Here is a 26,307-nt window from a genome sequence, read left to right as displayed (position 1 = left end):
GACAGGGTGGAATAGAGGGGGAGAAAAGGGCAGCAGGATGGAGTAAAGGAGGTGGTGTCATAGGGCAGGGTGGAATAGAAGGCAGCAGGATGGAGTAAAGGAGATGGTGTCATGGGGCAGGGTGGAGTAGAGGGTGAGTAGAAGGCAGTAGGATGGAGTAAAGGAGGTGGTGTCATGGGGCAGGGTGGAGTAGAGGGGGAGAAAAGGGCAGCAGGATGGAGTAAAGGAGGTGGTGTCATGGGGCAGGGTGCAGTAGTTGTTAGCAGGCTTTAATGTGACCACATGTTTTCTGCAGCATTTAACACCGTAATCCTCACACTCAACACAACGGCCATGACCAGCACCGCTCACACAGAACTGTTTCCTTCTCAGCATCTCTGACACAATATCTCTATATCCCTCCTGGGCTGGACATTCCCACCCCTGCATTAACCCTTCAGCAGGTCCTACAGGAGGGCAGATACCAGCTCCAATCCAGCAGTAATATATCTATGAGAGCCACATTATCTATAACAGTGCACACTGGCTCAGGGGTGCATTCAGCACACAAAACATTTTCTGCTGTTTTACGGGTGAAGCAGTAAACTTGACGGTGCCAGACTGAATGCCCGGCTGCAAAGCTCTCCCAGCAGCGAGTTCACTGATCTTAAGTACGCGGAGCTAATTTATAACGAGCAATACATAAATATACCTAAATAATATGCTATTATTTATTGCCCTAACTACCAATAATACAGGCACTATCAGGCTACTACACACAGTATTTACAATGTAATTACAAAAAGTACAAATGTATGCAATATATATAAACCTAATTTACAGATGAAAATTATGTTCTCAAAGTTCACACTTACTGTAGCACAACAGCTACATTTGAAAAGCTTTGCCGGATTTGTCACATGCAAGATTTCAGTCCACCAACACCACAATTGGAAACTCAAAACTTCCAGATCTGTTTCTCTTTTGGTACTGCATGGTTTCAAGGCCTGGAAAAGATGAAAGTATAGAGACATTGTGTGTGTGCGTGTGTGTTTGAAATGTACAGGGTAATGCCGTAAATGACCATACAGGCCATGGTTCATGTCTCCCTGCTGCTGCACACGTCAGCATTGACTTCCTCTGTTGTTCCGTTTTCTCGAAACCCAAAATGTCCTGAGGGATTTCGGTGCCATATTAAGGGAAGAAATATTGCTGCTTCCATTGTAATTATAAGACCACTTGAGGCAGAAACAAAGGATCATAACTCATCTGTGCTCCGTCGTGTTTACCAACCTTTTCTCAAGGAAAGGAAAAACAGGATTGATTCTGGCTTCCTTTTCTTTTTTGCCTATTTTTGCATAACATGTATGATAAACAGGACTGTGCTGGGCGGAACGGCTGACAGGGAGACTAAAAGAAAAAGGGGACCTTGACTAAAGGTGCCGTTTGTAAAGGATGGGGAACAGCGGTAGTTGTTTCCAACACTGCGAAAACACCATGAAAAGTACACAAAATGGAGGTATGTGTGCATTTTGTGTTTTTTAGATACAATGGTTGCTGGTGCACAGCTCTACAAAAATCTCACCGGGAATAACAATGTGACAAAAATAGCTGCATTTTCCTTCAGAACAAGTCAATTTGTAGAAAAAATAAGTCATTTGCATGTGTGTGTGCATTACTGCATTAAAATCCTGCAATAAAATCTAGCTTGATGTGATGTCATGCTTTTAATGTGTTACTTCCCAGAGTGGATGTTCTTAATAAGTAATAACCCAAGTCAGATGTAATTAATATGTAATAACACAGGGGTAGTTGTTTATAACATGTAATAACCAGTGTCCTACATTGATAATTCCCTTAAAAATCAAAACCAGTGCTGTTTTGTACCATAACTAATGTGCAATTTCCGCCTCAGTTATGGCAGAAACCCAGAACTGAAGATGATTCCAGCAACCCAGACTGGAATTTGTGACCAGATCACTTTTTTTTTTCTGACACTATCCAGCTTGGAATGAACCTTTAACACACTTTCCTTGTTTCAATAATGTGGCTCTTTTTGGTGCCTGAATCCCAAGACTTGGAGAAACAAAGGACAAACTTTAAGGGAAGAAACTTTGAGTCCAGCATCTGTTTGAGGTGGTCACTTGATGTTAACCTTTTATACAGCTGGTTTTTAACCAAAGTAGACAGCCTGGGTAGCTCATGGCTTTCCCAAACACAACAGGTGGACTCCATCTCTCTCATCTCTCTCTCTCTCTCTCTCTCCCCCTCACTCACTCTGTCACACTTTTCATCTGTCTCAAAACTTCTCTATCCCATTCCGTATTTCTCTTTTCTCTCCTGCCCTCACTTTTCCGCCATCTTCCCTTTCCCTTCTCCTGCCCCCCTTTCCCCCTCTCTCCTCTAGCCTTATGTTCACTCATCCATCTTCCTCCTCTTTTTCTCATCTCATCATTCTCTCCATGATTGCCTTCTCCCTGCCTCTCACACTCCGTCCTCTCTCACTCCCACCCCTCCTCATCCCTCTCTCCAGAGACTGTTAGAGCCTCTCTCTCTCCTCTCACACTCCCTCTCTCACTCCCACCCCTCCTCATCCCTCTCTCTCCAGAGACCGTTAGAGCCTCTCTCCCTCCTCTCACACTCCCTCCTCTCTCACTCCCACCCCTCCTCATCCCTCTCTCTCCACAGACCTTTAGAGCCTCTCTCTCTCTTTCCTCTGTCTCACACAGCTCACACTCTGGCTCTGGAAACAGCGCTGAAAATGCCAAGCGTTGGGTCACGCAGAGTGCTTAAGGAGGTTTGTTCTTTTTTAACGCAGTGCAGCTCCAGGAGAAAAGCCAGCACACATAAATACACACACTCACACACTCGCACACACACACACTCATGTACATACATACGCACAGGCACACACAGGTAAGCATACACACACACACTCACACACACATGTACATACATACGCACAGACAAGCATACACACACAGTCTCTCTCGTGTTCAGGAGAATGTTTATTTTGCTTTGCGTGTGGATGTAATTAAAGGGGGTGGAAACAGGCAGATCTAGTGTGTGTTAATTCCCGCTCCACATGCCACAGGGCTCATGATTCCAACATTTTCTCTGGATTTCCTTTTTCCTTTTCAATCCATTTTTCTTCTGTGAAATTATGAAAGATAACCTGAGCTATCGAAACCATTCATTACCCTACAGTGGAAAAAGACATCAGGCAAAAAAGTATATCATGATAGCTATCACCTTATTCAGTAAGTTTCTTGCCATATACTGCAAAACCATTTTTCCTATTCCGAGTTCCTGACAGTGCAACTGAATAAAAACGTATCCGTGATAAAAGCAGTTAAACAGCAGCGCAGAAGCACGGCTTGCAGCCCAGTCATTGCGAATGCCTCCATGTTTTGTATGTCTGGAGATGAAAGCAGGCAGGGACCACAGACAGGGGTATTCCACAGGCCGTAAATCTGTCTCTCCGCTGGCTAGATGCGTCCACAGATGCTGCCAACACACTGAGGTCTCCAGCCAACAACACCACTATACATCACAACACTCAAAACCCGCTCGCTTCCAGGAATGTGCGTTCCAGTTTAATCACAAAGAGGATCACTGCAGGGCAAACAAGGACTCATCTCTCTCCAGTGAACGACACACTCGAAGCACACGCACTGGCAAGATTCGCATGTAGCGTGTAGACACACTTTCATGCCTGGAATATGTAGGCGCACTCTACTCTCATGCGTGTGGAAGCACTCTCTAGCATGCAGTTTGGCTAACTGAAATCAACTGAGAGAAAGAAACAATGCCTTCTGAAACCACAACAGACAACAGCATATGCCAGTGTTGGCCCCAGACTGGCTGAATGTGCAGATGGCGGGGTCACCATGGTAACACACCCAAAAAAACTGCAGCTGTCGGGATCTTTTTAAACAGTATTTCACTTCTGATCTGTAGGAGTGCTGATTATGAGTGAAACACCTCAGCTACCGCACCACTTTACCAGTGAAACCTGGCTTCTGCATCTATTGTACACACATACGAGTGTAAATCAATCTGCTAATTTAGCGTAAACCGCAGACGCTTGGAATTTAAGGAAAGTAACATTACAAGCATTTTTCAAATCCTCTGAAATGTTTTATGTAGACTAGCGACATGTGGTGGCAACATTTAACACATTTAACATCACAGCATAAGATTAATGAAAGAAAAATGTAAATTAAGATTTCCCTTCCCCAAACCTGTCCACCCCTCCTTATTTTGATATATTATTGTACAAATGTGCGAATTTTCAAACCCAGATAGCAAACGAAAGAAGCTGTCAGACTCACCACTACACTAAATCATGAAGGGTTTAAGCCCTCCTCTTGAGCAAATTAGCTTGTTCTCCCACCAGGATGTAGGCTGTTAAAGTCTAAGCTTCTCTTGAGCACCCCCAGTGGAATTTAATTTCGAAACTGCAGCAAAGTGTACCTGAGAGCACGTATTTTTGGCTCAGTAAAAACATGGTCAGAGGTACGTATGTCCCATGAGACCGGAATATTCCAGGACAGCCGGGTGTGGACAAAAAGGGGAGGACTCACCGCTGGTTGTCCGGGGCAGTAGGAGTAGCTGGCGTGGGGGGCTTGGTAGTGCAGGCTGGCTCGGGGGAAGGCATAGGTGCCCCATGTCGCCCCCTGCTGGTTGCTGTTCCCTTGCGAGGTGAAGCCGGGTGTCATGGCAACCCGTGCCTTGCTGCTATGGTACGCCCTCACCGCCACACCTGCCTGAGGGAGCGGAGAGAGGGGGGTTACCTGGGCACCAGTATCTCCTTAACCCACAATCTCTGGCCAAAAGTAAATGTGGACTCTCAAGTACGTAGCCAAAATGGCTGCCAGGCTGTGAATATGTTCCCAATGGTGCTCATGCACAGGCTGGCCCAGTGCATTAGAGCAGCCGTGGGTCAGAAGCAGGTGAGGTGGGAAGGGGGGGGGGGGGTTGCGGGGGTGAGTGTACATGCCTGTCTCTGACTCACACATTACTCACTGGACCCTTTGTGAGCAGGACGCGGCTGAGTCACACACACACTATGCCTAGTCACACTGCCCAACACACATACCACACTGAGTCATAAGCCCCCTCCCCACACGCTACAGAGAGTCACCCCCAAACAATGTACTGGGGCCTCACAGCTAAAGGCACGTGGTGCCTAGGCAGTGGCACACTGACACACATCCTCCACTGCTCTGGGGAACAAGGGAGGGGGAAAGAGATGGAGGGAGAGAGAGACAGAGGGGAGGTTGGTGAAAGTTACAAGAAGAAAGGCAGGTGAGTTCAGGGAACAGTTGGTGCACAGTGTGGAAACAGTACCAGACACATAACACCTGCATTCTGCCTGGGGTTCAAACCCACAACCCTCCCTTCGCACAAATGCTGACACTTTCCCTCTATGTCAAGAGCCTGTTTCTTATGCAGTGTACTCTCGAGTGGCTCAGAAGACAAAAGATATCCATGCGAGCACGGCATGCCGCAATCTCTCCTTGATTTACAGACCTCCAGCAGCCTCAGCGCATGCCTCTCTGGTCTAAATGAATTAGCCAAATGACAGGTTTAAGTGGAATTTGAGTGAGTGAGCAGTCTGGGTAATGCTCTAATGGAGGCGCACAAACACTGTGGTTACTGGGAGAGAGAGGACAGAGAGGAGCATGAGTCAGACTTCAGAAGGGAGGGCACTGCGCTGTGCGTAACATGGAGGAGGAGCGAGGGGCGTAGACCAGAATGCCACACCTGCCCGCAGTTATCCCCTCGACCACCTCATTCATCATACCCAACACCCCCAGCATGCTTTGCTGCTTCTCCTGCTGGCATTCGAAGACTCTTCAGAGGTGGCCTGGCGGGTGCTATAATGCATTCGACCGCCCTTTTGAAGTGGACCAAGAAATGACTGTGGCAACCATTAATCACACCGCTGCAATAAAACCCCACTCTTTTCATCCGGGCTTTCTCCACACACTCAACATGCTTAATTGAACCCGGCCAATTGTGGCATATAGTTAGAAGCATCAACCGACAGAGAGGCGACTTTCTGACTTTCCTAACTCCCTACAGCTCGGCTCTTTGCTTATATGTGCCTGATGTAGAACAGTGTCTGCTTCCAGAAAATCAACTCAGGGACAAGTGATAAAAATAAAAAAAAACATTCTTGGAAAGATATTTGAGCACACGCAAACGCACACAAATTACATAACTGGTCTGTGGTAGCTTTCTGAATTTCTGAGTTCCCAAAGAGCTGTTTGGGTTTTGGGGAGGGGGGGTGAGGGGGGTCGTGGTTTGGCAGTCAGAGGCCCAGCTGCTCTCTCTCAGGCCTCTCAGACAGGGGGTGGATAGGGAGGTTGGGGGTTTTGGTCACCGTGTGAGAAAAGCCACCAGCGAAAACACTCCCTGATGAAAAAAAAACAGCTCAAGCTGTTTTGAATCTGCTGGTAGCTGGTTGACCAGTTCAGACCAGCTTCCGGCATGACATGGCTTAGCTGGTCGTCCAGTTCAGACCAGCTCCCAGTCACATGGTTTGACCAACTCAAGCTATGATTTGAAACAGCTGGTAGCTGGTTGACCAGCTCCTACCCAGCTAGACCAGCTTATGACCAGCTTGACCAGCTCAATTTCCCTGCTGGTCAAGCTGGCATAGCTGCATTTTACAGCAGGGCTGGGCTCCACACTGGACTGCAAAAGGCTAAGGGCTACAGGCTAGCTGAACAGTTCCCAACACAGCCGGCTGACAGGCTGCATGGTTTACGATGCCTCTCGTCGAGCTCAGGGCCAGAGAGCAAGCTTTCAGCGGTACGTCAGCTCCCAGGACGACACGCATTAATTCCACATTTTTTTAAGAGCGCAAAATGGCTCTGGTTACAGCCAGCTCTTCCTGTTTCCAGGGCATGTTCTACATGCACGGGAACAGATGTGCCGTAAAAAAGCGGCAGCCATGTTGAAGCGCACCTTGAGCTCCTGCTGATTATGGGAAGCAAAAAAATAAAAAGCATTTTACTACACTATGTCCAACTGGGAGTCTGAAATTCAATACATCTGCAAAAAATCGATTCAAAGGATATCCAGCATAACCTATTTTTTCCTCCCTCCCAGAAACACCCAGGGCATTAGTCAAGCCACGGCTATTACTCCAGTAACCGCCTCAACCTTTGTAATTGTTACAGTGACAAACTCTAAGGAAGGAAAACAAAAACAGAGGCGAGCCACACAAAGCAGAGGGTGGACAGAGGTGGTGCATACGTCCATAAATTCAGATGAAACTTGAGGCCTGTAGTGCAGTCCTGCGCCTCTGCCTGCACTCTATTTCTCACCAGTTAAGCTGCTCGCTTGTCACTTCCCCCACTCACTGGAGAGCAGAGATTTAAGACGGGCCCTGGGACATAAATAAGATGAACTAGGAACAGGTCTTTTTTTCCAGATGAATTGAGGGGGGAAGAAAGAGAGAAAGAGAGATGGGAGGGAGAGAAGGAAAGCATGTGAAGAATCAAGAGTGTGAGGGGGAGTGAGATGAGAAGAGAGAAAGGGGGCGCAAATATTAAATATTACACACAACATTTTCTATGCAGCACTGCAGGAAAAGAGGAGGGGTTTCGGCTGACCAATCATTTGTGCCTGATGCTGGAGGAGGACCATTCTTCATGAGAAGGTCAACTGCAGCTTCCACCAGGGAGGGAGAGGGGTGGGGGGGGTTTGATTAAACAGTTCTCTTGCTTGTTTGTTTGTTTGTTTGCATGTTGTAATCTCTACAAATCCATAGTTATTGATAAAACTAAGGTGACCTTCCTCTCATTCACTTCCATACAACCCGTTCGCTGTCGTGCCAATTTATTTACAGCATCATAACTTTGCTCTAATGTTACTTCCCGCGCACAGCCAAGCAGTAAAAAGCTGCTCTTGAAATATCATTATTATTCTTTGGTTCCCTGGCAGCACACCTATTTATACCAGAGGAAATGTGCTGTAAATAAGGCAGCAGTATCTGGGGGGAGCAAGCCCTTTGTTCCCTCACGCAACGGACGTCAAAACGGGGCAAACGGTCAGGGAGGAACCGAGCGCTTTGGGCTGGACCGGTATCGGGAGGAAATGAGCCCTCTCCGCTGCTAGCGACGCTCCTTCCTCCAGCGTTCACAGCAGAGTTCAGAAGTCACGGCGCTCGAGAGGGGCCACACTGGTGGAGCCAAAGGCAACACGATAACGCGGGGCATCCAGAGGGCCCATGCTGTGGCCCCAGTCTGCCCTCGCTAAAGCAAACATCCCTTCTGATTCTTGGAAAGCGTAACGCACGGCACGGTGGGGGGGGACGACTGAAGTTCGCTTTTCTTTTCTTCTTCCCCCCTTTTCCCCACTCGGAGCCTGGAATTCCCGCGTCCCCCTGGCACCCCCTGCGGACGAAGGAGAGATTTAAGGTCTGAGAGTGCCGGAGCGGTCTGCAGGGCGCTCTCTATTACACTACGCCAGCCCGTCCCGCCCATCGGGGGCTTTTCTTTCGCCTGTGTTTTGTTTGGTTTTATTTCCTCCTCCCGCTGACAGGTTTTCTTTTCTTTTTCCTGCAGAAGGGGCCGTGAGAATGTGGGCCTGGCTCCCGGCGCTCCGCACTCTGGGAACGCCTGTACCGGTATCCCTGCCTGGCGGCATGGGAAACGCCGCAGAGGTGCGGTCGGGAGACGGCCCTGAGCTTCCTGTGGGCCGGAGGTTTGGGAAGTAGCAGAAGGCCCCGGTCCCTTCGTGTCTGCTTGCCTTCGTTACAAAGACTCGCGGACAGCGATGAATGTACAATACCGGCAATACAATGGGTGCAGAGTTCTGGATTATTTCGTGAAATACACAGGGTAAATGGGGCAGAGGACTGCCATGGGCAGCGGTTGGCTGTCTAGATTATTTCAGATCAGAATTTGTGATTACTGGATTGCTGTCGAGCCTCATAACTCACCGCACAGCAGAATGCCTCAGAACTGCAGGTGGCTGTTACAGAGAGACAGAGTGAGAGGGATGCTATTGGCTGGGGCACTGTCCATAGGCTATAGATTTACTGCACAGCGCATTCCCCTTTGCCCACATGCAGAGCCCTCCAATTGGTGCACAAGGACATCCAGAGCCCTCCCATTGGTGCACTAGGACATCCAGAGCCCTCCCATTGGTGCACAAGGACATCCACAGCCCTCCCATTGGTGCACAAGGACACCTATGCTTCTATCAGGGTTTCAAGTGGTGGAGGACCATCGGGAAGCACCAATCGCATATGCCCAAGGTTTATACTGCAGCAAAATTAAAGATTGTGTTTCATGAGGGAACAAACAATAAAAAAAGGTAAAAACAGTTGTTTCTGGTTATGATTGCTTGGGAAATTCCAGTATAGCTCTTTCACTGGAAAAGCATACAGGTGGTGATTGTGGGTAGTGTGATTGCATCGAGGTTAGAAGTTATCACTTGGTAGTGTGTATTCAAGGTGGTAAAAAGCAGTGTGCAATCTGCAAGAGCAAATGCTCCATACCCTGTCACATTAACACCAGCAGCTTCCTACAGATGTAAAATATTACAGAATATTCTGTATAACTTAGGTCAATTCCACAGACATACTGTCGATGAAACCTAGTCAACTCAATTTTGAATGGAGATTCTCCATTCAAAACTCAATTTAATCCAGGCCTAAACCTAATCTGTGTCTGTGGAACCGACCTAATGTCCGTCCTCAGTGCTGAATCAATAAAGGAGGCTGCTTCATTGAACATTTGACAACAAGCTACACTACTTTCCATTGCACTTGTCCATTATTCCTTCTCTTTCTGTGCTAGTAACAACAGCTTGGCTAAATGTTAAAGTGGTTTGGGGGACACAGGCAAATGAGTGTATTACTTCATGCTTTGACACGTCCCGTGCCCCCACTTTCTAGTTATTTCCTGATTTCCATGATTTATGTATTTGTCTGAGTTCCATGTTCTGTTTCATGTTTTTTCTGTCAGGTCCCATGCCCGTTTTATCGTTTGTTTCCCTGTTCATCAGTTTCCATGTATTTCCTTGTTCCGTGTTCCATACCATGTTTTGAGCTTACTCCTATTCCTAACCACGCCCCTCGCACCTGATATGTGTTCCCTCATGTTTCATTGCACTAAACTGAATCACATTGTTTCTTGTTACCTGTGTATTTAAGCCTGCCTGCGTCTCTGTCCTGGGCTACTGCTGTACCTTAGTGGTTGTGTACTGCTTTCATGTGTCTGTTCCCCAAGTTCCTACCTGTTCCTGCTACCTGCCTGTTCCTGTTACCTGTGTTCCTGCTAACCTGCTCCCGTGTTCCTGTCTCCAGCCTGATCCCCTCTCACTAGCACAGGCTAGACCAGCTCAGACCTGACACTCAAACCCCAAGCTGCTATTGCCCCACCAGTAACCATCTACACACACACTGAAAACAATGTCTTAACAAGTGTTTTATTCTTGTAATGAGACTTTTCTTTTCTCTCAAGTAGAAAATATTAGCTAGTTTTAAGTCACTGCTTGACAAGTGAAATTTACTCTTACCCTATTGGCAAAACCTGAAATGAATCAAACTGTATTACCTCATTAGCAAGATTTTTGTCTTATGTAGCAAAGAAGTAATAGAACTAACAAGTCTAAATGTAGGACTAAAATATGTGTTGAGATTGCCGTGTTTTTTTTGTTTGTGCAGTGCAACCGTTTCACACGCATTAACCCGCCAACTAAGTAAGCGTCTTTTTCTATCCGCAGGCATGACACAGACCAGCAGGAATCCACCACTGCTCCACATCCCGCGTCTCTTTCTCAATACAGTTTTACAGCAATAACAGAATGGTATCGAGGCAGCTGAGAAGTGATAGACAATGAAACACATGTGGCTTTGTGAGCACGAGCTCCAGACGCGTTCCTTGCGAACGGCCGTGTGGTACCGAACAGGCACATCCAGCGACCTGTAGCCTTCCACTACACGCGTCTCCGGGACAACAGATGTGTTTTGTTGGACGGCCGCATGTTTGCTGACTCACGCTCCCATGTGGCGATGTTTGGGGGCTGGTGGGGGTAGTGGTATCGGTTTCCGTATTAGCGGAGCGCGGTGCCATTTGGCTCCTGTTGAAAGGGCGGCCTTACTCACTTCCACGTTGATTCACTTCCTGGACCCCGCTCATTCTTTCCCTGTGAGGTCACCCCATACCGCCTCCGTCTGATTGGACAGGGTAGCGAGGGACATGGGGTGTTTTTTGTGTCAGATCAGATCAGTGTGTGTGCGTGTGTGTGCAGAGGGTGGATGCCAGCTGGACATACACACTCCTCCAGCCGGAGCACAGATTACCCATGTTGGAAGCTCCCACACTGATGTTGGGTGTTCTGTCAAGTCAGGCAACCGCAGTCATGGACCCTGTTCAATCTCCACAAGCATTGACACATGCGAGTAACAGCTCCTGAGTGCAGCCCCACTCTGAGCCGTACAGACCTCCCCCCAACACACAGGGGCTCACAACATGGGCCCAGTTAGCACTGCTCAGCTCTGTCACTCATGTGCTCCTGGCGCACTGCTACATGCATAGACTATGGGGGTTTCCTAGTAGACAAACAAACGTATCCCCCTTTTCACTCCTCTCCCCATACTTCTAGATAGGAGACAAGGTGGTAGTGGAGGAAAGGAGGATGCATTTTTTGAGTATTGGGACGCTCCCCCTGACTCTATTAAGGGTCAGGGTAGATTTTGCCCTTCCTTATAACAGTTTGACATCTCCGGATTGGTTGGCCTTTTGCTCATTCCCATGCACGTTGTGAGGAAATGGAGGCAGCTCTGTGCTAGCCTCCTTCACCTCCTGCGTCTTCAGGAATCTGCTTTTGGAGGAGGCGCAGATGAACAGAGCTCCAGCCAGTGAGGGCTGCAGCCAGGCCGCGTGCGTCCACTCTGCGTGCTGATGTTGGCAGCACTGTGTGTGTTTACCCACTGATTTATTTCAATCTAGGGCCCCTTACATGAAGACATCAGGGAGGGAGAGGCATGGAAAATTTCGTAAAATGAGCGCTGTGCTGAAAATTCCCATCATTGCTCAGGCTCACGGAAAAGTCATCATGTCATTTCCACTAACCACTCAGATCCACAGAGCCGGTCGTCTTCAGCAGTGAGACGGACATTTCAGTCCTGCTGGCGCCAGCTCTCTCCTGTAGCACTCTGCAGCCTGTACTGCACGACAAGGATAATCAAATCTGGCCCTTGAATCCAAATACAGCCCTGGCTTTCTTTCCTTTCTTTCTTTCCTGGGTAATTAACCGAACAATTTGTGCTAATGATTGGCCCGACTGTCTTCACACCTGACTCCGAGGGTGGAAAGCCAGCAGGGCTCGGCCGTGGAGGACCGTGATTTGAGGGTCCCTGCTATAGAATACAGACATGAGTAACAGAGGAGTGCAGGGGTTTCAGCTACAGGCACACAGGTGCAGGAGAAACTGCAGAAATTCCAGAGCTACTCCAGCAGCCCATTCCAAATAGGGGAGAATAAGTGGGGGTTTAGCATTTCTTCATTAGAACACGTTAAGAAATGTATTCCCACTGAAAAGGTGGGAGGTGAACTTATACAAAAAGAACAAAAGCACAAGGAAAGAGGAAAATTAACACATAACACAAACAGCCACGTCACAACACAGGCATCTTTACGAGCCTTTATTTGGCGGGAAAAACACAGTTCCCACAGCCACAGCCCTTTACGCAGAATTCACTCTATCCCAGAATGCCGCAGGTCCCCCCTTCTGAAACATGAGAGGGGTTCAAAGTCATATTTTACCCGTAGATTGGTTTAAACCATTCTGAAAGTCTGCTTCGTATTTTGCACAAAAGACCTGGCAATACACCATGTCCTCCAAGAGCATGTTTTCACATTTTTGTTTTCGTGTTATTTTAAACACACCATAAAAGAAATGTGATCCAGACATCATGCTGTTTTCTTTTTTCTTGCCCTGGTGACACTGCGGAGAGCCACTTCCTGAACACGTCTCCATAATGACATCTACTTCACTCTCCCACACACACGTGCACGCACACACGCAAACACACTCACACACACACACACACACACACACACACACACACAGCTGCTCCAAGCAACATTATACATGGTCTGTCAGACTGCAGATATGCAAATATGCTAATTTATAGTAGGGTTGGACTAACATCCAGCAATACCACAGTGTGATATATAAAATTGCAGATGGTGTTATTTCAAAACCAACAAATAACATTAGTGCACCATTTTTAGAGTGTTCCTGTGCACATGTTCCTTTCAACATAATCTCTTCGTTAGGCACCACCAACCTTTCATTGTGATGCACACAGCACAAGTGATGCTATGGGATCAAATGACTAATTACATGTTACAAATAATCCTATTGGCTAGCACGAATGAAATGCTGCTATAATGAAACTGTGAGAGCCCCAGAGTGGCAGTACAGTACTTTGGATTTATACCAAATTATAAAGAGAAACCAACAGACATAAATGAGGTAATCTGCTGACTTTGTTGATGGCAGAATAAAGCACCATTTTAATTCATCACATGCAAGTTTATAAACCTGTTCAATCCATGCAGAAGCAAAAACATTTCAAAGTTTGTGAAAAATTCTGATATAGATCACTAGATATATGGATTGACTTTGGTCAGCAAAATGGATGGAAGTAAAATTAAGCTGATGTGCATATAACCAACATCTGGGTGAAGTCTTCCAGGTGATGCACAAATCCTTTTCAGTCTGCCACAGAGAGGAACAGCATATGAAGCCATATGTTGCCTGTGAGTCTCACCATAAAGCATGCAGAAATAAAAAAAGAAATAATAAAAATGGCCACCTTTTCACAGCACGACCTTTCGCAGGACATTTTTCACAGGAAGCAGCACCATTGCAAAAGCAAACCTTCTTTCGGAATGTTTATGATGCAGGCTGAAAATGCCGTGAATAGCAAGCAGTCGGTAGAGCTACAAACCTCTTAATATGCTAACATATTTCAGCTGGTGCTATTAAAATGCCATCCCTATACCATAGTATTTTACCAATGACGGTATGATGGAGTGAAAATCTGGATACCCCCCAATGCTAAATTATACAAATTCATTCCCACACATACAGTATACACACAGAGAGAGAATAAGAGTCAAGTCCAGGGCAGTGTATGGTGTGGAACGATAATACATCCACAGATCCTGTCCTGGATCACGTGCATGATAGAGCCACATATTCCCCTCTGTCAGCCAGGGGTAAAAATAATGGCATGGTTTAACATTTCATATCTTATTTTCACACTGTTTGTGCCATGACAGATTCATTGAATTGTGTAGCCCCAGGGATGGGGGAAGGGGTGGTTCAGAGGCATTAAATTACAGTACACTAGGAGCTCTGTGGTCCCTGGAATGCCACTGTCTGTCTCTTTAATAAGAGATATCCCACAATGCACCAGTAGAATGTGACTGCACAAGGTGGCGCAAGAAACAAACCTCTCATATCTATGTAATAACAAATATTGGTTCTATGAGATTAATATCCAAGATAAACTCACAAAGCCATGATATGCAGGATGATGTAGAGGACACAGGATGTATGAAAACAGCAGAGGCAAACATTCAGCAGGGAGCTGAAAACCTTGCTTTTTCAGTTCAGTGAGTTTGTGATTGACTTCAAAGAGGTATGTTATAAATCACTGCTATAATTAATGCGGTCATTATTTCAGCTAGGGATGTGCAAGTTGTGGCAGCGCTGATTCATAATCTGTTTTAGAATGAAACAAATTTAAATGACAGGTGAGTTTACGGAGGATGTAATGTGCAAGACTAAAGACTAACACTAGGCCAATACTAAGTATGGATTTTTGATTTAGTTGACCCACAGCATCAAACTAAAACAAGTTACAGCAAGGGCTTAGGAGAAAATAACTAAAGTGAAAGTCACTCACTAAAAACGACAGACAGTCTCAGTATTTAAATCCAGATTAAAAACACATATTTATAATCAGATCTAGTCTGGAAAAGCCTGTAGCCATAGACGATGGGGTGGCATCATTTCCCTACTGTCGCCTGTCAAAATCTGTGACCCCAATTTTCCTGGGCTTCCTTCGGGTAGGGTTGTTTCATCTCTTCCCAACCTACCGGCTCCCACTTCTCCCAAATCCGGTGAGTGCTGTCATCTGGACTCCCTCCGCATTCCCGCCATTTTGTGGGGGTTCAGGCCAAGGTGCATCATAAAGTGTATTGTGACTAATGTTTGTAAAACGATCAATAAAATGTTCCTCCACCGCTGGTTCAACGTATTACTCAAACATCTGTCGAGATCACTGCACTTGCATTTTTAAACGGACTAGCTTAATTTCCCTCCTCAACAGAAACACTGTCCCGCAGTACACACGACGTGATCCGAAAACCAAACACAAAATCAGTACTGTTTTGAGTCAAAGTTTAAAGTGCTTCGGCGTCCTGTGCTTTCTGCAGTAATGACCTCTTCTGGGACACATAAACGATCATTACCTGAAATCAACCGGGGCCGATAAAAGATTCAGTTGTGCTCATCGCACAGCGAGCAGTCGATGATGTCTAATGGTCGTTGTCTTTCAGGACGCGTTAAAGGCGTCTATCCTGTCCCGGTTCACTCCTGAAATCAAAGCGGAGACCGATAATAATATCTCCATAATCTGAGGCCATTTGAAGAAAGATAATGGCTGCGTAGAGCCTCCGTGGCACGAGGAAATTCAGCTTCCACTTGGTGGAGGAGGAAAGAAATGTCATCTGAGTGAGAGCTCCAACAGTCCCGAGAAAGAAAACATGACAAGAATGCCTTACACCCAAAACTGGCACTCACACCCCTCTTTTTAGATTAGATTCTACTTTTATGTCAAATTTCTCAGAAAATGTTCTTGCGCCACAAGCAAATCACTAGTTGAAAGTAGCCTTGCGTGAGCTGCCAAGGATACCTTTTGATCCACATAAAATTCTGGCTTTATTCTGTGAAATTGTTATGCTTATTTTCAGTGAAAGAATAGATATCTGCATCCACAGGCTTTCAACAGTGACTGAAAAGGACTGTAGGTCAGAGATTGGTAGCTTAGTGCAACCCTATAGGTGCTACATTTTTTTGTGTTTTTTTGTTATCGAGCTGCCGCTTTTATCCGAAGCAACTTACAGTTAATTTGGCTAAGCAGGGGCCAATCCCTCCTGGAGTAATGCAGGGTTAAGGGCATTGATCAAGGGCCCAACAGCTGTGCAGATCTTATAGTGGCTACACCAAGGCTTCAACCACCAACCTTCTGGGTCCCAGTCATGTGCCTTGCCACTAGGCCACAGGCTGCTACATGTTGTCACGTTACAGTCACATGTTGCAATCATTCAAAAGGATACTGTACAGCTAAGAACTCAGCCTCTGGATTCTCCAATGAGGTTATACAAGAAATGTCAGTTCTGACTGGGATATTTCTCAATGATGCTACCCAGGCCCAGCTCCCCTGCTTCTGTATGCAGCTGCTACAACCCGTAATGTGATGACTTACAACAGCACTGCTAGCTCTGCCAGCCTCCCTCTTCAAGCACGTAACACTGAGCTGCATTTTTTCAGAAGTGGTACGTTTAGATTGTTTTGTTCTGTATGAGCAAAAGCAAAAGCGTTGGTAGGCAGTAAAAATGGATGGCTCTACAGCACGAACGTAATCAAAAGTGAGGGCCAGTATTACTCAACAGCAATACATGAATCCACGGGGTCGATTCAATTTACTCCGAAAACAGAAAAATAAATAAAACGTAGAAAATAAATGGAGACACTCATTCAAATTCATTAAAACTGGGCCACTGCGCCAACACAATATTCCATAAAAAACACGTACACAAAAGACCAAACCACATATTCTCCTTGGAAGAGAGTTCAATGGCAGTAATTTATAACAGATGAACGAGACATTGCTGCGAGTCCTTCTCGAACGTGATGACTAAGCCACTGAAATATGAATTAATCAGTCTTTTAAGAAATATTAATAATAATTTAGAACAAAAAAAAAACGACTCGGTGAAAGGCAATGTCGCGTGAAAGCGTACGACCAGGGCAAACAATGACGTCTGCACCGGACAATAACGTAAGGCTCTCATATCTATATTTTAATAGGTACAATCCGTCACACCCACTGTGTTTATGGATTTCTTCATAATCCATGGCACATTTTCGGGCTATGCTTTAATTGAAAGATGAACGAGTTTATTTGGATTTCATCCATCACCCTGACACGGGGTGGGGGGGGGGGGGTGTCTGCAGCCAGTGCTGAGCAGCTGGTTCAGGTGGTAGGAGCACACACACACACACACACACACATACACACAGACACTTCTGCAAGAACATGTACATTGTCTCTCTTTACGGAGTACAGAAAAGAGCAAGGGTGCAAACACACACGCACACGTAGTCACAAACTCACACAACAAGCACACATATAATCACAAACATGAACACCTCTCATTGCTTCAACAAACCCACAAGCACCAGCACACATTGTACTACAGGCTTTACTGAGGAGGTACACACACTCTTTTACAAGATTTACTGAGGAGGTACACACACTCTAATACAGGCTTTACTGAGGAGGTACACACTCTTATACAGGCTTTACAGAGGAGGTACACACACTCTTATACAGGCTTTACTGAGGAGGTACACACTCTTATACAGGCTTTACTGAGGAGATACACACTCTTATACAGGCTTTACTGAGGAGGTACACACACTCTTATACAGGCTTTACTGAGGAGATACACACACTCTTATACAGGCTTTACTGAGGAGGTACACACACTCTTATACAGGCTTTACTGAGGAGGTACACACACTCTCATACAGGCTTTACTGAGGAGGTACACACACTCTAATACAAGCTTTACTGAGGAGGTACACACACTCTTATACAGGCTTTACTGAGGAGGTACACACTCTTATACAGGCTTTACTGAGGAGGTACACACACTCTTATACAGGCTTTACTGAGGAGGTACACACACTCGTATACAGGCTTTACTGAGGAGGTACACACTCTTATACAGGCTTCACTGAGGAGGTACACACACTCTTTTGAGGAGGGAGGTGGCATCCTCATATTTCTGTTATTGTATCTCGCAGGAGATCTCCATGGAGATGAGCATTAAAAAAGAATTAACTTTGCAGGACAAAGGACTAATACACGGTGATGGACTTATGAAATCGAAGATGGGGGAATTAATACATTCCTCCAGTCCCAATGATAATCATTCCAGATACCGTCTATTTTTACAGCATTTTATCCTGTGATGCTATCCTCTTTGTTTGGTTAATACAGGGATATCTCGGCAAAGCCAAGATTCCTCAGATGGAGCTGATGTGCACCATAGTCTTTACCAAGTGCAAATTAATACAAAGGAGATGAAAAGAAGTGTGTAACTACGTAACTTCAAACTGGCACACGTTTAATTAAGATAGATCAGCACCATTGTGTCTTAACCTCCATATAACTCTGTGGCCCTAGTTATGTTTTGTGGAATTAAAAGGAAATACGAAAAAAATACAAGTAAATAAGACTTTTTCCTAAATACATGCGTATGTATATGCATGTATATGCATTTCAGTGGAAATATGTTTTCAGTGCAGCTCAAAAAACGTATGATAAATTTGGTCCCTATGCTCCAAGTGAATATTGTGCATGATCATGAGTTCTACAGAAATCCGAGACTGGTTTCTCATATTTAGTGGGATGAATACTTTATCATTATCAGCATTACTATACATTTAGCCGACTGGAAATGTATTGATTTAGACATGAATGTATCCCAGCGGAGCCGGGCGAGTTGAGAATGACATGTATACAGAATACTCAGCGGGGGCTGAGTGACAGTCTGGATGGCGGAGATGACAGCAGAGTGACAGTTGACAGGTAAAATTCAGCAGAATAAAGAGACTCCCAAACTTCAGCGATCCATGATCTTTCTCTCAATCTCCCACTTCAATGCACGTCGGAGGTGTCGAGTCTCAGGAGGAGCCGAAGTGTGTTCAGAAAGCTCTGCTGCGCAGATCTGAGGACGCTAAGCAGGAAACTCCCTCTGCAGGGCTCGGCTAGACAGTGCTGTTTCTTCCAAACGCTGCAGAATCTGAAACACCGCTGCTCGGTGTGAACAGGGTTATTGTACCGACAACAAGTAACAAAAAAAGCTAATGCTAATATCGATGTTAAAAGGGCCATTTTCCACCCAAGAGTATGAGGTTATTCCACTTCTGTGGTTTAGTGGCAAAAACCTAAAAGGTTCAGTGTTCTGTTGAAGCTCACCAAACAAAAACAGAAGAGGGGGGAAAAGCACACGCTGAACTTTCTCTTGTCATAGCCGGGGTAATTCGCTTAACTAGCCCTGCAGTGCGGTACACGGCGTACGGCACACAGGCAGGGGTCTGACCGGGCCTGCTTTCAGTGTGTTTATGAATTCAGGGTGTCAGGGCCGATGATGAGAATTAATGTATGTCTGTTACCTGAGCACTCCCCCAGTCCTGGGTGGACGCACGTAGGCCTCTGAGATTTTCTCAAAATATATCGCAGGGCCTAAATGATTAAATGGGGGTGTGTTCCTGCTCCCCTTCAACTCAATGGGCCAGAACAGCCAGGACAACACTGACCTTGTCCAACAATTCCTATCCTCCCCCAACAGCTCAGCGATGAGCTATGCTTGATCAGTCTATCTCTCTCTCTTTCTATCTCTCTCTCTCCTTCTCTCTCTTTCTCTTTCTCTCCCTATCTCTCTCTCCTTCTCTCACTCCATTTCTCTCGCTTCATTTAGAGAAGCTAATCTTATCCCTTTCCAGCAGAAACACAGCACAAACCACAGCAGAACTAACACCGACGGGTATAAACAGAGGGATTACCGCCACACTACCGCCAGGATTTCGATGTCGGCGAATTAATTCCATTTTTGTGCCAACTCAAATCAAAGAGAATAAACATCAAATAGCAGAGACAGAGAGACAGATAAAACAGCAAACAGGGGAGTAAGAACAAGGCTTCATATTAGGCACACACTATACCATCACAACACAACAACCAAATCAGGAAATCATCCAAGTCTTTCAATGGCTGGACACATAACACAAAAAGGCATGCAGCTAGCTACTCCTTGTTTTACTCTGCAATCCATCACCTGAAATGTGCAGAACGCCACACTGACCAGAGGGGGCACTATCTGCCGACGGATCAGGGAATACCCTGCTGACCGAAATCCTTCTTACCAGCTGGACCCATGCCTCGCCCAGCCAAAATCATAGCCAAGCGCCTCAGCTGGAAGTTCTACTGGGGTGCCCCTCTCACTCCATTTCAGACCGCAGTCAGATGTGTGAAAAACGGCTAACGGTCTCTGTGCACATTAGAGCAGCCAGAGCTACTTTGCCTAATGGATGCAGGCAGACGTGGACACCAGGGATCAATGTGAGTAATTGAACAGAGAGGACAGGGTGCAGGCTCACACACAGACGCTGGCCTGTGTGCTTGCTCGCTAATGCTAACGGTTAGCACCGAGCGGAGACAACGATTCAGGGTTTATTCCAGGAGCGCATCTCCCAAGCGCTTCACTATAACCAGTAATTGCGCGGTCTAAAATGATTCCTTATCTGGGTCTACTACACCAGCAACCAAAAGAGGGCCAAGGTTGCTTTTTTAATTACCATATGCGGAGGGCGGGATTGCCGGGATGAATATTCCTGGGAAAATAACTGCCTTGGCATTCAGATGGTTTCACTATTGCAAAGTGAAGCTAGGATAGAGCGTATTAAAAAGCAACAGATTAACTATCGGCGGTTTAAATTTAACGTTCGCGAGGGTGACATTTTTTTGGCGGTGGCAGAACTGGCCTGTTCCTGTAAATTGTGTCACTCGCGCCATAACAACCCGCCACGCGGTCAGAGAGGTGGCTTTCTCACAGATGGAGTTTGCGTTTTTCCACCCAGCCGAGGATTGGGTTTTACGAGTGTTTGGGCTGTGAGAGTGGTACAGAGGCCGCTGCCAGCCTGTAATGTGTTACTCACAGTGATTGCACCTGCCAGCTGAATTGTGTGCAGCATAAATATTGCATTAAGGCATCTGAGCTAACACTCGTCCTTTTCTTCTCCACTCGCACCTGACTCTCTAGCGCCTTGCCGTCGTTAGCTTCCCGGTAGGAGAAACCTCTATTTAAGCCACCAATGATAAATCCCCACTTTGCGGACAATATAGCCGTGCTTCCCTGAGACGGACAGACAGGTTTTGAAATGTATTCATAAATAATAGGAAACAGATGTTGCATTTCTCAAGAGGAATGGCACCGCAGCAGTGCAAATGTAAGGGGAAAGCGGTAAAAGGGGTGGGAGGATGACAGGTGAAAGATAGGCGGTCCGATTTGCCAATGCTGATTGTCTTATGAAGAACAGCATATCTCAAAAAGGCTATGATAAGGCATGGCAAGCCCCAGATACCATCAAAGTGGAGATCAAAACTATGACAACAGCATTCACACAATGCAGCCCAGCGTTTACGCTATCAGGCAGCATCTAAAAAAGAAGACCTGAAAATAGCTCTGAAGTCAATGAACGACTTGCACCTCAGCTGTAACATTTAAGGACGTTATAAAAATGCTACAAGTCAAGATCTGGAAACCGGCAGTACTAAATTGCAGACTTTATTTCCCCGGCAGATGCTCTTGTCCGAGGCAGTTGCTCTTGTCCGAGGCAGTTGGCGTCAGTCAGATTTTCAGTGGCTGCACGTCCATCTGGAGTTTTGACTGGAGTAAGGCAGGGACATTGCCTCTGCTCAAGGAAATAGGACTTCTAAATTGTGTGGGGAGTGGTGAAAAGTTGTCAGTCATCTAGACCCTGCAGCTGCAATAGGACAAATCAGAACGTTACTTCAATATCGACTGAACTAGAGCTGTGTAGAAACAGTTTGCGAGTTAACTATGCCGAAATCATGTTGTGTTTTGGACTGGAATGCCAAATGTAATCAGGCACACAGTCAATTGGGCTTTTTCTGAATCTTAAAAGGGAGGATAACCCAGATCAGTTTTGACAGTCGCTTGGCACAGTCAATGACAGCTGACACAGAGATGCCCGACATAAGTTTCAAAGTGCCAGAAACATAGGGGAAAAAACAAGAAACAAAACCAGAACTTCTGATTGTATTGCTCCAGTCCTTCACAAACCAGACGCTCATTGGCAGCCTTATAGAGAAACACTGGGGTGATAACCTCCAACAATGAAATGTTAAATCCGACAATGCCTGTAGTAAAACTAGTTAGCTCGCTGGTGGTAATAGTCATTTGGCAGATGCTTTTAATCCAAAGCGCCTTACAAGTGCATAGGTTCTATAGGGTTTTCAAAAAGAAAATAGGGTTTTCAAAAGCTAGATAGCTAGTTTGCACTGATTATTCATGTTAATGGTGTTGGCTAGGTAACATTAGCTGCAACATTAGGGGGGTGCTGACAGCTAACGTTAATGTTACATTAGCTAGCTAGACCACATCGTATAAATCATATAAATAAAACAATTTTGTGTAGTTTTCAAAAATTATTTTAATACTTCAGCATTGACTTGGTTAAATGACACGGAAAACACTGCCTGTTATTCATATTCCTCAACATCAGTAGGCAGCAGAGCCAGAGCTGTTACCCACCCGGAAGTAAGTTCTTTGCTCTTGTGACATCATGGTGGTTTGTTGTATAAAGCAGCAACTAAGAGGATGAAGCTCCACCTTTTTCTACCTCTACCCAATGAGCAACTGAGAGAATGGGCAAAGCAGTGAATCAGGAAGAGGTCTGTGCCCTCTCATTGCCCTTGTTTACTGATACATGTGATGAGATCCATGTCAATCCTCTTTCTCCCTCTACAAAAGTATAAAGCCAACCTTTACTGATGCAGATAAGTCACACAGGGCTTACCATATTCTAAACTGACTGCCCCTTATACCTGCTTTACTCCAAAATAAATTAAAATTGCCTGAAGAATTGTAGTGGGAGGTATAAATGTCTTACTGACATTACAGACTGTACTGTACCTCCCTTTCCATCATCATTTTAGTGGTAAGCATAAATTTGTCTTAGAACTGAATGCTTATGCGTGTGTGTATATTTGTGTGTGTGTGTGTCCATGTGTGCATGTGTGCACATTCTATCAGACTAAAAAATGAAATAGCAGGTCTATACTGTAGGCTTGTCCCATATGTCATTTATATCAATGGAAAACTACTGAGACCAAAAGACTTTCTGCAACTTTCATTTCCCTTCAGGAAGTTGATGTTGAAGATCATAAAAGATTAAAAGAACTCTTATGATAGGTTTAAAATTACGTTTATATATATTACAGTTGTAGTCTTTCTGTTATCATATTTTTGTGCTACACCATAACACTTGAGAATTTGGGTCATTCAAGGAAAACATTTCGAGCAATAGTGCTTATAAGAGGCCTTGAGGCATTGCATATCCTCATTTTCAAGCACAAACCTGCTTTTCTATTTTTTTCCACAATCAGCCAATCAAAATAAATGAAATGCAAGTCTCAATTTAATCCTGTATGAACCTAAATGGACCAGATTAATTCTCCCAAAGAATGTGCCTTATAATTATATCCTGTGCGAGTCAAAATGCTAGGCGTTCTGTAATTCTCCCAATTAGACAGAACCTCAGGTAAAGTGCTTCTCGCTAATGTGAAAAACCTTGTTAGCTGACAATCAAAACCCAACATTTGTTCCTTTTTTGTCTTATTGCCCTTCCCCTGTGTCTGACATCAATAAACATCCTCCAATGTGAAAATGGCTTTGCCAAGTGTATTAGAAAAAATGCTGTTGACAAGCGCTATCGGAGCGCTAGAAGCGTGAAGGCTGGCCCAGCAACGCGTTTTAAAATCCAGCCGATTCCATTATCCAAATGTGCAGGCTGTAATAAGACCCAAAACAAACAAGACAGAATTATCTTTCTAATTAAGCCCTTGAGTAGTGGTGCTTAGCGCAAGCGTCTACTATCAGTCCTACTGCCGATAATTAGAGATGTGCTGCAGATTGGATTTGGGAGCTTCTCCTTTCGTTTTGTCGGACAGGGGAGGTGGGGTGAGGAGGGTAGGTTTAAAGACTCCCGTTTCACTGTGACATTATGCCAATAAAAAATAAAAACAGCGTCATATCAAACCATGCCCAATACAAACAGCACTTGCAGGACTTGCTATTCACTGAGTAAGAGTTCTGACACTGTATTAAAAACCAAACTCAAGCATTAATAATAAGGAGAGAGATCTCACCCCAGACTGTCTGAAGCAGTCCCCTATCCACAGCCCATTATTAATTTTACTCCATTTTTAAAATGAGAAACAGAGGTGCAATTTCATCAAAAATGTATTGTGGTCATTTCATTTTTCACAATGGAGATTTCCATATTATACACAAAGACCAGAGCTGTAATTCACAGCTAATGATCTAATGTAGGAAATGTATAAAACTGCTGACTTTATGCCTGGAAGTGTCTAATTAATTGGAAAACCATTGTTATTGAGCTGCACTGTGCTGCACACTTCTCTCTGTTCATGTCCAGAGCAGTGATGTTTGAGCTTCACAGTAGCAGCAGTGAAATGGATGACCATGTACTTGGAGTACAAATGGTCACACACCTTAAGGGTCTGTTTGGTTCAAGGTTTTGGTGTCACAGTTTAGTTGCTGTTCTGTAGATTTTTGGGAAATGGCAATGTAATTTTCATTTATTTCACAAAAAAGGTTATTAAAATAATCAAAATGTTATTAATTCATCATCAAAAGAAAAATTTAAAGAAATCAAGTATGGAGTAAATTTCAAGAAAAAAATATTGTTTCCAGGCGTTTCATAACTGACACATGTTTTCTGTGTAGCTAAAATAATCTGGAGCATGGATATGATGAAATATTCAGTGTTAGACGGACACATATTTGGAATTTCTGTTAGACGGACACAAATTTGGAAAAATTCATTTGTTTGCAAATATAGTTGAATAAAGTTGCATGCTGGTGTTCAACTGTGTCCTTTTTCCTGACCTAGCTATGTAGATAGCTGATAGAAAGGCTACACGCATGTACGCTTTAAATGTTTGAAAAATAGTCGAATAAGACATAAAATATACAAACTAGGTTAATAAACACTAAATATACAAACAAAAAATGACAAACAAAAATACAGTTTAAAATACAAATATTAAATATGAAAGATATTTTTTTAAATGACTTGAATCTGAAGATATTCCATGCAGTCCAACTACACTCAGGCGGTGTTCTATAGCTAGTGGGCTTGCTCTGAAAAGGCCACCCTGTTTTGGGAGACACAGCAGACTCAGAATAGAGGATCTGAGCTGTCTGCTGGGGAAATGTGGGGTCAGCGGAAATATATTCAGGAGCGGCACTGTTTAATACCATATATGTCATTTACAAAATCTAGTAGTAGCCAGTTAAGGGATGCCAAGACTTGGTAATATGGGCTCTTTGACCCATGTTTGTTAAATGTGTCACAGCAGCATTTTGAATCAGCATGAGGAAGTAGAGCTTCTGGGGAAAGGGCATTAGAGTAGTGCAGCTTGGGTAAGACAAATGACTGAACCACTATGTTTTGCCCTTGAAAGAAACTATGTTTCCTAGCTAATAATAACAATTCTGAAATATTTGTACTTATATGTCCAACAAAGTTCATGTTTGTGTCAAAAAAGAGCCCCACATTCCAAGATGGCTGATACTTGACTGAATAATTGTAGTCTGTAGGTAGGTAGAGTTTTCGGACATAATATCTGGCAGGCAGTTACTTTAGACTTGATTTGTGACACCTGGATTATGTGGATGATATTCAGATGAGAATCATCTCCACAAAAGAGATATTGTACCAAGAGATGATTTCTCCAATCAGCAGCATGTAAAGAGAATTGAAAACTGAATTGCTGTCTAGAATGTAAAACTAGCCCTTAAATTACTGAGGAGTGCCTCGTCTCAAGGGACTCCACAGGATACAACAGAGAAGGAGAAATACCCAATTTTGAAGACAGAACAGACAAAGAGAAAAATGGACCATCCTTCAGCTCCAAGTATTTATACAGGCATGGACACTCTCTCACAGACACACACACACACCAAACCAAGTGTGACCATGTTAACACATGTTTTCCAGTGGACCCTCACAGTGGAAACAGAAGGCAGTGGCCAAAGAGAAACCGTTCGGCACAGGGGGACAAGTCCACAGCGCTGAGCTCTATATCTACAGTATGTCACATAAATCTCCTCATCTCATTTCTCCATCAAGTTGCACAACATTTTTTAAAATTAGCTT

At 44.8% G+C, this 26,307-nt stretch overlaps 1 protein-coding gene across 1 annotated transcript in view; it reads right to left on the bottom strand.

Moving 5' to 3' along the window:
- The window catches only part of rbms3 (RNA binding motif, single stranded interacting protein), a 308,178-nt gene that overhangs the window by 210,451 nt on the left and 71,420 nt on the right, over positions 1 to 26,307 (bottom strand). The window contains exon 4 of the mRNA XM_061236859.1: positions 4,566 to 4,748. Coding sequence (XP_061092843.1) covers positions 4,566 to 4,748 — 183 coding nt within the window. The remainder of the gene's footprint in view (positions 1 to 4,565; positions 4,749 to 26,307) is intronic.

Source organism: Conger conger, chromosome 1 (assembly GCF_963514075.1).
Source record: "Conger conger chromosome 1, fConCon1.1, whole genome shotgun sequence".
NCBI classification, from domain to species: Eukaryota; Metazoa; Chordata; class Actinopteri; order Anguilliformes; family Congridae; genus Conger; species Conger conger.
The sequence above is the reverse complement of the archived record's forward strand: the minus strand, read 5'-3'. Positions and strand labels throughout refer to the sequence as shown.